The sequence below is a fragment of the Cetorhinus maximus genome, chromosome 19 (assembly GCF_964194155.1).
Source record: "Cetorhinus maximus chromosome 19, sCetMax3.hap1.1, whole genome shotgun sequence".
In the NCBI taxonomy this organism is placed as follows: Eukaryota; Metazoa; Chordata; class Chondrichthyes; order Lamniformes; family Cetorhinidae; genus Cetorhinus; species Cetorhinus maximus.
The window spans coordinates 45,978,048-45,992,377 of NC_135897.1; the positions used below are offsets into that span (position 1 = coordinate 45,978,048).

Here is a 14,330-nt window from a genome sequence, read left to right on the forward strand (position 1 = left end):
GAACTAGCATTGCTCTATGTCCAGATTTAGAGAGGGAGTTTAGTGAGAGTCACATTACAGCACATTTGACCATTGCTCCTGCACTGATTCTTCAAATGGTGCTATTTATTCCAATTTTTCATATTTCCCTGGATGTTTGTAGTCTTTTTCAAAAACTTATTCAGTTTCATTGTATATTGTTACAAGTTCATGTGGTAAAGTGTATGTTCTAATAACCCTTTATTCTAACTTCCACCCCCTCATTATTATTTGAATAATAATCTTGAATATCTGTCCTTGTGACCAATTCACCAACTAAGAGAAACAATCTTTCACTATCCTGATAAATTCTTTGCAAATCTTTTAGTCGTGTAGGTTTTTCTTCTTTGCTTCAGCAAAACAGCCTTAATTTTCCAACTGTTTCTTTCTAACTGTAGCCTCTCATTCCAGATATTATTCTAATGAATTTTTCATATCATTTCCATAGCACTAAAATACTTGCAATAAATAGGGTGCCCAGAAATATATGCACACTTTTCCAACTTTGGCATCATCAATATCTTCAATATCACAAATTCAACTTCACGTCCTTACCTTTACATTCATACTGTATTTATAGATCCCTGAATCTCATTTTACTTATTTATGGTCTTTCTGTGTATAAACTCAGCTTCAAAATTTTATGTATATGAATTCTTAGAATTCCTATATTCTTATCACTGTGTTCTTTTTTTGAAAATATATGTCACATCTGTTTCCATCGAATTACTATCTATGTACACACACTGCTGAAGCATCTACATCCTCCTTAAAAGGTTTGTCATGCTCCATAATTTGATATCAAATTTTGATACCACTTCGTTTGTGTTTATGCCAGTTGATTTAAATAAGTGGAAAAAGAAGTCTCAGTACAACTCCCTGGGGCACAGCAATAACATCCTCTCAATCTGAAAAACATCCACCTACACTTGCGATTACTTTCTGCTTTCTTGGAATGTCCCCATACAACTTAATTTGCTTTAATATCATGTGGCTTAATTTTTAAGTATCTTATGTGCCACTTGTCATATGCTCTGAATCATTCCTGGAGTTTACAATAATGGAGCAATAAAGCTGAGCAGTATTATAATATTAAACAATCATTGAGCCTATAGAAAAAATTAGATATCAGCCTGGCTGTATAACATTCCCTAGAGACACCAGCACTGTGTGATTTTAGCTGCTTTAATTTAAAATATGGAAAATTTATGTTCAGAATTAGTTTATTATAAGTTCTTTTTTTAAAGAGCCTTACATTAGATGGTTTGGAAGTGAGGCCAATGTTCTTGTTGTCTTCTGAACTGTCTACCTGCAGCTTATGGTCAAATTCTTCCAAAATGTTCAATGTAGAAATAGGGTCTTCAAGTGCACCATTTGAAAACAGTGAAGTCCTCTGAGATGGCAATATAGAAGTAATAGTGGTTGTTCTATCAGGGATTTGGTTTACAAATCCGTGTCTCCTGGATGTACTACTGCCACAACCAGGAAAGACTGTATTTAGTCTTTCACCACATTGGTTTCCTTTCATTCGTCCATTCTGAGGCAGAGATGTCTTGCAGTTTGAAACTGAGTCATTCCTCTCAGTTGTTGAGGAATCTGTAAAGTTAGGTGAAAAGCATTGTATATTATATAGTTATATAGTATTTTTCAAAACTGATTTAACAATGTAAAGGTATTAAACCAACAATACTAAGTACCAATAAGCCACGCTTTTATCTTTTAGAGACAATGAAACAGTACCAAATTAGTCCAGCATATATTAATTCAGTTAATGACTTTTGAAACTGGGTTCCAATGAAAGGTCATCAACCTGAAATATTAAATCTGTTCCTCTCTCCACAAACGCAGCCTGACCCGCAGAGTATTTCCAGCATTTTCTGTTTTATTTCAGTTTTTCAGCATCTGCATTTTGCAGTTAGAATGATGGTGAAAATGTCAGTGTTCACTGTCATTATTTTGTAAAACTGACTGCAACATCCAGCAATCACAGATGCGCAGTTAAACGTGGAAAACCAGAAATTGCTGTCAGTGATTCCCTGTTCCTCCACAGGATGCACTGAAGTCCTTGTAAATGACAGTCCATTAGAAATCACTAAATTGACATGAACTTCCACTTTTTATGTTTCTATTCTCGCTTTAAAAACCTTTTCTTTAAAATAAGCTACTCATGCATCAGAATATGCATTATCAACATTGTTACATAAAAAATTGAGACAACTTTGCACAACTTGTGTATAAATGACAAAATAGTATCAACTGTGAAAATTATCACAAAGCAAAAGGGTCAAAAACAAGTTAAAAATTAGAAAAGCATTTTTAAAAAAAAATGTTTTAAGGCTAATACATTTGTGGAATTGACTAACTGGAAGACAAAGCAAAGACCAAACAAAAATTGAGAAAGAATTTGAGGATTACAACAGTTGGATATTTTACTAACATGGAAGAAAAATATCACTGCTATTTGAAAAAATAATGCTCAGGGTTTTTTTTTCCTGGTTTAGGGAGAAGGCTGTGTGCACTTAATTTAATTTTTTCAAAGGCTGAGCACAAGCGCCATTGCAGCGGGAGTCCGTCAAACTAGCAAGCGCGGGTAAACCCTTAGGCCAGAATTTTACATTCATCGGGCGGGCTCGGTGGGAGCGGGCGGGGGCAGTCGGGGAGCTGTCCACTGCTCGTGATCAGCTCCACACCGCGATTTCACGTGGGAAGGCCTATAAAGGCCTGTCTTGCATGGATCGTGAGTGATAGCATTGAGTGCTATCTGTGAGGACAGGGGGAGGACGGAGATACATGATTGCTTCAGGTATAGATAAAAAGTCAGAAGCTGAACAAGTTAACATATTGCTTTATTTACTAAGACCGACATTAGTCCGCGCATAAGCGCAAAAGAGCGCTTCAGTCTCCCTGAGGCATGGAGCTGCCTCAGGGAGATTGAAGCGTTTTTTTAGAAATAACAAATAAATACATTAAAATTGTAATGAAAGATGTCACAAGATGGGATATGTTTTTATTTTCAAAATAAAGGTTTTATTTAATTAGTATCAGCTTTAGGAAACCTCATCCTGCTCATGAATGAGGTTTCCTAAAAAACGTAAAGGCCACTTGGCCTTTTCGCCTGCCTGCCGACCATAAGGTTGGACGGGCAGCGTATAATTCAACTTAACTACCTTGTTAATGGCCTTAATAGGCCTTTCAATTATCGGCGGGCGTGCTGCCGACTCCAGCGCGCGCCCGCCAAACAAAACATCGCGCGAGTTTGCGATGACGTCAGGACACATGCCCGATGTCAACGCGTGTCATTTTACATTCCGGTGTGTCAGGCATGAACCCACATGCCAAATGTAAAATTCTGGCTTTAGTCTTCAAATGAATGGCATCACCGTCTTGGATTTCAGCAACTTCTTAAAGTTGAGCCTACATTTTAAAACCTTGTTTAACCATAGATCAGAAGTTTACCCTCCCAGATCAATTTGAACATATTCAAGGCCCAGATCAATCACATTAATTGGGGACTTTGGAGAAAAAAGGTTCCTTAGATACAGGATTGCTTCAGGTCTAGATAAAAAGTCAGTAGCTGAACAAATTAACACATCGCTTTATTTGGTAAGACCGACAGCGGACAACACTATTGCTAGATAAGAAATCAACAAATCACTTGCTAAATTTGAAGTAGTACTAAAATCATTCGATGTTTATTTTAACCTAAGAAGCAACAAAATCCTCAAAATGGGATAAATTTAATAAGCATGTCCTGCAGTCAGGGGAACCTGTCGACTCATTCATTAATGATCTGAACAGGATAGCTGAAGTCTGCAAATATAGAGACTCAAAATCTGAACTTATTAGGGAAAGAATTGTAGGAGTAGCAGACAACACTCTCTCAGACATGCTGCAAGCAAAGAAAGATCTTACCCTCGAGAAAGTTATCCAGATTGTTTAGCAATCTGAACTCCATGTGCAGCAGAGGTCCATTTTAAGAGAAATGCGAGACAAAGGAAATCCCGCACTCCAGTTAGTTAAACAGCACAGAAACAGGGACCTTCCAGGCCAAGGGAAGCAAATCCCTAACCGACCAGTAAAGCCATCGTGCCAGCGTTGTGGAGCAAAGCGCCCCCACAGGCGAGATCAATGTCCTGCAATTTCAGCCCAATGCTTTCAATATAACAGAATTGGACACTTCGGCAAACTGTGCAAGGCCAAAGCATCTAAATGCGCAGAAGACCCAAAGATGATTTATGAGGTCGAGATTGCACACCAAGAGGACACGCAACCATTCTTCTTGGGTGAGGTCAAAGATACAGGATTTTCATATTGGAATGCAGGCATTTTGGTTAAAGGCCATCTCACAAACTTCAAATTGGACATGGGAGCCAGTGTTATGGTCCTGTTGGACAGAGAACGATGGCTGGTGGCCCAGTGGCTGATGCCACCCATGACACACCTATATGGAGCAGGAGCCATAAAGCTTCCGGTGAAAGTCCCATTGCAGGCGACGCTGAAGTACAAGGATAAGATAATCTGCAAGACCCTGTTCATGGTCCACAACCAAGACTGTTCACTACTAAGCCACAAAGCCTGTGTTGAACTTTACCTTCTACAAAAAATTGACAAGGTCAACCAACAACAGCCAGGCTCCAAGTATAAAAGTGAGTTCCCAAAGCTCTTTACAGGACTGGGCTGACTAAAACGCACATACAACATCACAGTGAGGTAGGATAGTAAAACCTTGTGACTGTTCATACCACAAAAGATTTCTGACACACTCATGAAACAAGTGCAGCAGCAACTGAATGAGATAACAAACTGGGAGTCATGTCCCCAGTCATACAACCAATCGCATGGTGTTCCAGGATGGTCCCAGGCCAAAACTGAATGGGTCCATCTGTATTTGCGTCAACCTAACACAGTTCAATAAAGAGAAGCACATCCCATGGGCTCAGTGAACAAAAGCCTGACTAAACTCTCGAAAAGCATGGTATTTTCAAAGCTGGACACCAACAGCGGCTTTTGGAAACTTGCCCTTGACGAAGACTCCAGGCTGCTGGCCACATTCATTACCCCCTTCAGCGGATTCTGCTTTAATTGCCTGCTGTTTGGAATCACTTTGGCACAGAAATATTTCAACGTACGATGCCAGCCATTTTGCAGGGCCTACAGGAGCCCATTTGCCACATTGACACTGTATTGGTTCACTATATTACAAGAGATTCACAGCAGTCTAAACATGCCTGAAGGAAGCAGGGCTGATGCTGAATGAGAAATGCGAATTCTCTAAAACATCAATTCAGTTCCTGGGCCACATTGTCAGCAATAAAGGCATCACAGTGGATCCACAGAAAACTAAAGCTATTCGTGAGTTCTGAACCCCAACCCCAACCTCGATTCCAGACCTCTAGCAATTCTTGGGAATGGTGAACCAGCAGGCAAATTTTTTTACCAAATTTGGCACAGGTCACAGAACCTTTGAGGCATCTGCTTAAGACAGACCAGGCATGGTGTTGGGACTTGCATCAAGAGCAAGGATTCACTCCTATCAAGGCAATGCTACTCTCCGCTGACATTCTGGCCCACTGTGACCCATCCCTGCCCACCACCATAGCAGCAGATGCTTCATCCACAGGCCTTGGAGCAGTCCTATTCCAGGAACAACTGGATGGAAGTCACTGGCCGGTTTCCATAGGGCTGTCAGACACAGAGACAAGATACACTGTCGTAGAAAAAAGAAGCCCTCTCAGGTCACATGGGCATGCGAGAAGTTTTCAGACCATATCACCAGCTTCAAGATCACAATCAAAAACAGACCATAAGCCACTAGTTTCATTACTGGATGAAAAGGAGTTAGCAAAGATGCCTCCCAGAACCCAAAGGTTCCACCTATGCCTCATGAGGTTTGCCTACAAGACAGTATACGTCCAATGTAAAAAACAAACAACGGCTGACAGGCTTTCCAGGGACATAGTCGGACATCGACAAAACAAGATGTCAATCTCATTGAAGAGCTGGATGCGTACTCCCAATTGACAAGGAGACACCTTCCAGCAACCATAAGTGAGCTCCAACAGATTCGGCAGAAACAAATGTGTGATGAAGAGTGTGCCAGCATCTGCCATTACCACCAAAAAGGGTGGCCACAACAGAGAACAAGAGTTTGCACCATGAAAATGTGGTTCGAACAACAAAAACACTTTATGGTCATAGATGATCTCCTGATCCACAATGAAAGCTGGTCATCCCAGTTTCCTTTCGGCCAGAGATTCTTCAAAAAACGTACACACCAGGGCCACCTGGGTATCACCATGTGAAGGATACAGGCCCTATCCGCTGTCTGGTGGTCAGGCAATTGAACAGCAAACTGTCAGGTATGAGTGCTGCACAGGCAGGACCAAAGATTGCCCCTCATTCCCACACAGTTCCATACTACACCATGGAAGATGCTGGGCATCAACCTATTTGTCTTCAAAAGCAAATTGTTCCTTGTAGTGGTGGATTACTTTTCCAGATGGGTTGAGTTAAAGCAACTATATACAATTACCACAGAGGCATTAATTAAGGCACTGATAGAGATGTTCATGAGCCACGTCACCCTAGACGAGGTCATGTCCGATAACAACCCACAATTTTCAAATGAGTACTCTACGCCCTTTGCCACTATATCAGGCTTCTACCACCGTACTAGCACCCCAAGATACCACAGTCAAATGGGGAGGCCAAAAGAGGGATCCACCTCCCAAACAAGAATTAGGACATTCCCTTAGCACTGCTAACCTACACGTCCAACCCGTTACAATGCAGCCTGGCCCCATACAAACTCCTGATGGGCAGGAAACTCTGCACACAACTTCCAGTCCTGCCAAAAAAACTCATACCAGGGTTGGTAACCAAGGATTACCAGGACATCCAAGCAAGAGAGCAGTCCTACAGGCAGAAGCAGGCTTCTGCCTACAATAAAAGGTACTGCACCAGACACTTGCCACAACTACAAAAGGATGACAATGTCTGGATTCAAGACCTCGAGAGAGAGGATACCATCATGAGGAAGGATGATGATCAACCTCGGTTCTACCAGGTTGGGACCCCTGAGAGTACAGTCAGGAGAAAAAGGAGGAGTCTCCTCCTCATCCTTAGTTCCCACAGTACAGTGCAAAGACATCAAGGAAGATACACAGAATCCAGAACAGCCTCCAAATCAACAGAGTTTACCTGCAACAAACAGAGCCCATCACTTCCCCATCAGGTGTGAGAACACGATATGGAAGGGTTATAAGGCCTCCAGACTGCCTGAACCTATGAACTCAGAGACTTGAAGGGGGGAAGATGGAGTAGTGATAACGGCGTAAACTAGAATAACTTGAAATACATTGGTTAAAGGCATTGGGGAGGTGTAGTATAAGGATCTGGCACATTCTAGGGTTAACATGGGACTGAGTACAGTACTGCTCACAGTGACGTAAAGGAACACATGACCCGCACCGAGGGGTCAGTCTAGAGTTGGACAAAACTATGTGCATAAGCAAGCACGGAGCCAGCACATAGCTTGAACCCTTTACTGTATGTACATAGCTCTTGTAGTTAATAAATACATATGGGTAACCTACTTAAGACTACCAAGGCTTCATTAAGACCTACAGAAAAGTATCCAACATCCTACAACATTGTTGACCCCAAAACCCTTTCTTTTGTTCCATCTGCAGATGTTGATGGAATGCCTGGAGTAAATCATCTGCCTAGATAACATGCATACTACTTCTCCTTATGACTATTGCTATGTCTTCTCCAACAATTAAGTACAGTTAAAGTACATGAAAACAGCATTTTAATTGTTTCTTAAATTATTTTACACCACCCTAGTTGAATTTTGCAATTAACGAATAAAATAAATTATATGGACATTTCACACTTTCCAAACATGATAATAGTGTGATCTTATGTGGGAGTGCTGGATTGATTAATTTGACCTGACATCACAGATACCTAGATATATGTGGCCATGACACTGGCATCTACCTTAAAATGTGGAATATTGTCCTGACATGTCCCAGTGATAAACAGGATAATTCTATCTCAACTAATTACTATGCTATCAGCCTCATCTCAATCATCTGTAGATTGCATACATGCAATAGCTATTTATCAATAACCTGCATATTCAGTTCAGGTTCTACCAGAACCACTTACTTCAACATCTGAGTCTTGATCCAGACACATTTGCAAGAATGGAATACAAGAGTATGAAAGTAGCTCCCATCAACATCAACATTGACGTAGCATTCAATCAAATATGATGCCAAGGAGCCCTTCAACAACATCATCACCAAGTACTCCACCATCAACATCTTGGGGACGACAATGACCAAAAGCTGAATTGGGCTCACCATATCCACCGTATGGCTGTAAGAGCAGGACAGTGGTTGGGTAGTTTGTAACAAATGGTTCACCTCCTGACCCCTGAAAGCTTTGCCACCATCTAAAAACTGAAGTCAGGAGGGTATTGGAACATTCCCCTGGATGGGTGCAGCTGCAATGATACTGTTGTGCCATTAGGCTTAATATCCTCCCCACCACCAATAGCTTACAATAACTGTAGTATGTGCAATCAATGTACAAAGGAACTCACCAAGGTTACATCAACAGCACCTTCTACCTGTGACCTGTACCAGTGAGAAGGGCAAGAGCAGCAATGCTAATTCAACCCCACGAATCTCTAGCCCACTGTACTGACAAGCGCCACAATTAAAGCTCAAAGTTCAATATGTGGCTGCATCAGATGACATCCACTAATTCCAGGATGATCACCAAGACTGCACCTGATCACATGCACAGCAACAGCCGTCACACAAAATTCAGAAAATGCTATTTCCAGAATCTTTGCTTTTCTTTTTATTGCCATGTTAAATTCCTTGCACCAAAGGTAGAGACAACAAACGTGACTCAATATATCCAGTCCATTTTCCACAGCAATGTTTGGATGTTTGAAACGTAGATTTAATTCTTAGTGTGATTCAAAACAAAATAAAAAGCATCACCATGCCACACATTTCAATGCTGCTTCAGTCAGAAGTTCCTAATTGAGCAAATCATTACAAACCCCACAATCTCCAACCTTGACATTAAGCCAATATTCCAACTAAAGTTTCATTTTATTATTTTCCTAATTTTTGATTTGAATTCACATTTATGTGCAAACATTTTAAAGCCTCACACAAGTATCTGCAAGTGTCTGACTTCAATGTTAAAAAATCTATTAAAGAACATTAATGTCTCCAGGTGTTGAACGAAAAACAAAATATTTCACTACTTTATCTGAGCTTGGTTCCATGAAAAAAGAAAATTTTAAATTCTACCAATATATTCACTGCCATTGTGTATGATTCAAGGAGAGGCAGTGTACCATCCTTGACACTAAAACCTCCTATCATATCACCTTTTATAAAGAAAGCAATTTGTGGATGTGGGCATCACAGGCCAGGCCAGCAGTTATTGCCTGTTTTTCATTATTTTTGAGAAGGTGCCGCATTCTTGAACCATAGAAATCCATGTGGTGAGAGCACTCCAACAGTCTTGTAAGGTAAGAAATTTCAGGATTTGACTCCGTGACAATGAAAGAACGGCAATAAATTAACTTCTTGTTGAAACAGAAACAAAAATAGCTGGAAAAGCTCAGCAGGTCTGACAGCATCTGTGGAGAGGAAGACAGAGTTAACGTTTCGAGTCCGTATAACTCTTCATCAGAACTGAAGAAAATTGAAATGAGGTGAAATATAAGCTGTTTAAGGGGGGTGGGACAGGGTGGAGCTGGATAGAAGGCCAGTGATAGGTGGAGGCAAAGGAGAGATTGCCAAAATTGACTAAAGGACAAAGGGGTGTAGACGGTGGTGATATTAGTTAAAGGATGTGCTAATGGTGACATTAAGGGTAGAAAGCAGGATGAGCAAGTAACAGATGGCCTTAGTCGGGGGGGGGGGGGGGGGGGGGGGGGGGGAAGGGATCAAAATAGGCTAAAAGGTGGAGATAAAACAATGGATGGAAATAAATTTTAAAATAATAATAGAAATAGGTGGGAAAAGAAAAAGTCTGGAAGGCTGTAAAATGCCTAATCGGAAGATGAGGTGCTGTTCCTCCAGTTTACGTTGAGCTTCACTGGAACATTGCAGTAGCCTGCCTCTTTACTCCCCCACTCCTCACCGTCCAAGGGCCCAAACACTTCTTTCAAGTAAAGCAGCACTTCAGTTGCACTTCCCTCAATTTAGTCTATTGCATTCGCTGCTCCCAATGTGGTCTCCTCTACATTGGAGAGACCAAATGCAGACTGGGTGACCGCTTTGCGGAACACCTTTGGTCTGTCCGCAAGCATGACCCAGTCCTCCATGTTGCTTGCCGTTTCAACACACCACCCTGCTCTCATGCTCACATGTCCGTTCTTGGCCTGCTGCATGTTCCAGTGAAACTCAACTCTTTCCACACAAATACAGGGGCTACAAGAATGGAGTACTTGGTGTGACTTGGAGAACTTGTAGATATTTGGTGTTCCCATGGATCTGCTGTTCTTATCCTAATAGGTGGTAGAAGCGGTTTGGGAGATGCCTTCAAAGACCCCTTGGCAAGTTGCTGCAATGCAACTTACAGATGGTAAACACTCCAGGCACTGGGTGCCGGTGATGAAGGGAGTGAATGTTTAAGATAGTGGAGGGGATGCCAATCAAGCGGGCTCCTTTGCCCTGGAAGGTGTTGAGTTTCTTGAGTGTTGTTGAAGCTGCACTCATACAGGCAAGTAGAAAGTATCACGTTCCTGAATTATGACTTGTGTGTGATGAAAAGGCTTTTGGGATTAAGGTGTTGTGTCACAGAATATCCAGCTTCTGACCTGTTCTTGTAGCCTCTGTATGTGTGTGTCTGGCCCAATTAAGCTTCTGGTCAATGCTGTGATGGCCCTTGTGCTTTTGGAAAATAAAAATATATTTTATGCTGGGGTGTTGGTCCCTTTACGTTTCTTGAGGAGTTCTTTTCTGGTAAAGCACATGGCTTTCAGTAAATTATCATATGACCAAGTTGTCTGAGAAATAAACAATAGAATAGCCAAGTATCAACAAGAAGTTAATCATACGGGTGAGTAAACTATGGGTTTGGCTCTGGTCTCAAGCAGGATTTTAATTTTTTGAACAATATGGCTGCAGAGCAAGGAACATCTCTTCCCACCATAGTCCATTTGAAATTTGGTGTCTGGTTAAAAGGGTTTACACTTCTTAACTGAAGAATTCCTGACAGTGAGCTAGACATCTAGGATAGCTAAGCTGAGAACACAGAGAATGAAAAAGAGAGAGAGAGAAATAAGAGAGAGGGAGCACGAAATAAGAGAGAGAGCTAAATAAGAAAGAGAGAGAGAGAGCACAAAAGAAAAGGTTTTGAAGGAAAAACACCGGAAGTAGGCAGAAGGCCCAAGAAATCTCAACCCTTATATGAATTCTTGAAGCAGAACACAGAACTAGTGGCTAATTTTCCAAATTTTGATAAGGATCTGGCTTGAGTTTTGGAGGTATAAGTCAAATGGGTGCAGAAAGAAAGTTGAGCTAAGAATTTTGGTTTAAAAAAGAAGTAACTTTGCTGATTAACTTTTGATATCTTTAATGTAACTGACCATTTAAGATTCGAATATTCATGTTCTTCAATTTTTGTTTAGTAAAATTCTTTTGATTTAAACCATGAACACAGTGGCTTAATTCTTTGGTGTAAAGGGGGGGGGGAGGCAAGTGGAAAGTATTCCATCACATTCCTGAACTATGACTTGTGTGTGATGGAAAGGCTTTTGGGATTAAAGTGTAGAGCCACAGAATATCCAGCCTCTGACCTGTTCTTGTAGCCTCTGTATTTATGTTCCTGGCCCAATTAAGCTTCTGGTATAGTGGTATTGTCATTGGACAAGTAATCCAGAGGCCCAGGGTAATGCTCTGGGGACCTGGGTTCGAATTCCATCATGGCAGATGGTGAAATTTGAATTTGATAAAAATCTGCAATTAAAAGTCTGATGATGACCATGAAACCATTGTTGATTGTTGTAAAAACCCATCTAGTTCACTAATGCCCTTTAGGGAAGGAAACCTGCTGCCTTACCTGGTCTGGCCTACATGTGACTCCAGACCCACAGCAGTGTGGTTGACTCTTAAATGCCCTCTGAACAATTAGGGATGGGCAATAAATGCTGTCCTAGCCAGTGACACCCATACTCATGAACAAATGTAAAAAAAAAAACCTGGGTTTTTGGATTCTGGAAATAAATTTAAAAAACATGCTACTGGTCTCTACTGAGATCATAACAATTGGCGGTCTCGTCCGGGATCAAAACAATAGTGATCCTCAGGATCTTTGAGGGGCTTTGACAACAACAATAGTATTGGATACCAAGGGGAGGCAGCTCGACTCTCTCTTGTTAAGGATGGTCATTGCCATTCATGCACCTGTCTGGTATGAATGTTACATGCCATTTATCAGCCCAACCCTGAACGTTGCCCAGGTCTTGCTGCATCCGGGCATGGACTACTTCATTATCTGAGGAACTACAAATGCAACTGAACACTGTGCAATCACCTCTGGCCTTATGTTGCAGGGAAGGTCATTGATGAAGCAGCTGAAGATGGTTGTGCCTAGGACACAGCTCCCAGGAATTCCTGCAGTCCTGGGCTTAGATGATGAGACTCCACAACCTCTTGTTTTGTACTAGGTATGACTTCAGAAAGTGGTGAGTTTTCCCCCGATTCCCATTGTCTTCAGTTTTACTTGGATTCTTTGATGCCACACTTGATCAAATGCTACCTTGATATCAAGGGTAGTCATTCTCACCTTAAGTTTGGAATTCATCTCTCTTGCCTATGTCTGCACCAAGGTGGTAATGAGGCCTGGAGCCCAGAGGTCCTGGCAAAAGCCAAACTGAGCATCAGCGAAGTTATTGATGAGTAATTGCTGCTCGTTGGCGCTGTTGACAACACTTATACATGAGGGGAAAGACAGAGTTCATCTTCAGTGGGGAGGTTTCCTTTGGTGTGCATGGGAGTATGTTGAAATAAAGGTGGCATTTGCGCCCATTAGAGATTTGCCAGGATGCCAGGTATGCCTTCGCTGCACATGAGATGGCAACACTTCTTTGGCCTCAGTAGTGACAGGAAAGGTTAAGCTTCTCCTCATTGGCGGGCAGTGGGGAGAAGGGGGTAAGGGAGGAGAACATGTTGGCAATTTTAAATTTCTGCAGCATGAGGGAGGTAGGATAACTATCTAGATTTTTGTTCAGTAGGGCTGGGGAAAAAACTAAATATTCTATACCTTTATGATTGTGCTGCTTTTCCATGAAATCTCTACTTGAGTCATGAAGATGCAGCTGTTCATTATCCTTTTCTACTGTACTGGTGTGACTGAAGGCTGATAAATCAATTCTGTTTGAAGCTTGAAAGAATGAAACACCAATATTGCTTGATGTTGTGATGTTTTCTTGTTGCAGAGATGAGCTCATTGTGTTAGATAAACTTCCATAAATTCTGGGATAAAAGAGAAAAGCAGTGACTATTATGTACATTCATATACACTACACATGCTCTTCTCATCAACCTTTTCCACTGGCATCAGCAGAAAGGTGTAATTACAATGCGCAGAGTTTACATTGGTAGCTTTAATTATAAATGCAGGTACAAGAATTTATAACAGGTATATAGAGATAAACACAGAATATTTGACTTTAAAATGGTGACTGGATTACATCACTTGTATCCAATTATTCCCCACATTCTAACTCTACTTACCAGTAAATTGCACTTTGGACTTCCTGGGCTGAATTTTACACTCCCCCGCCAGCAGGTTTGAAGGCGGGCGGGCAGGGGGTGGTGGGGGGACATAATATCTAGCAGGTGGCCTTCCCACCTGCCTACCCCCAACCTGTCTGAAAGTTTACAGGTGGTGGGGCTGTGGGACCAGAGGAGGCATCTTCATCTCACCACTGCCAGTATTTTACACGCAGAAGGAGGAAGCCCATGACATGCCCGGAAGCCCTGCACCTTTAGCTGCATTGGATGGTTTCAAGAAAGCTTTGGGGGGTAGGGGAGAGACAGACATCCTTTGCAAGGCATTGGAGGCACCTCCTCCTCCAGAGCTCATTCCACCACCCCCCTCTAGGACTCTTGAATCTGGCCCTCCACTCTCTCTGCAAGAGCCCTGACCCTGGATCTACATGGTTCCTCAGCATGGTGGGGCTGCCTGTAGTCCCACCAATTGCCAGCATTTCCACTGATACTGGTGTGACTACAGAGCTGCTGGCCAATCTGGCTGGCCAGCAA

At 41.9% G+C, this 14,330-nt stretch overlaps 1 protein-coding gene across 1 annotated transcript in view; it reads right to left on the reverse strand.

Moving 5' to 3' along the window:
• zbbx (zinc finger, B-box domain containing) overlaps positions 1-14,330 on the reverse strand; it is a 145,048-nt gene that overhangs the window by 52,813 nt on the left and 77,905 nt on the right. The window contains exons 14-15 of the mRNA XM_078564540.1: positions 13,327-13,538; positions 1,274-1,614 (exon numbers count right to left, since the gene is read on the reverse strand). Of these exons, the coding sequence (XP_078420666.1) occupies positions 1,274-1,614; positions 13,327-13,538 (553 nt within the window). The remainder of the gene's footprint in view (positions 1-1,273; positions 1,615-13,326; positions 13,539-14,330) is intronic.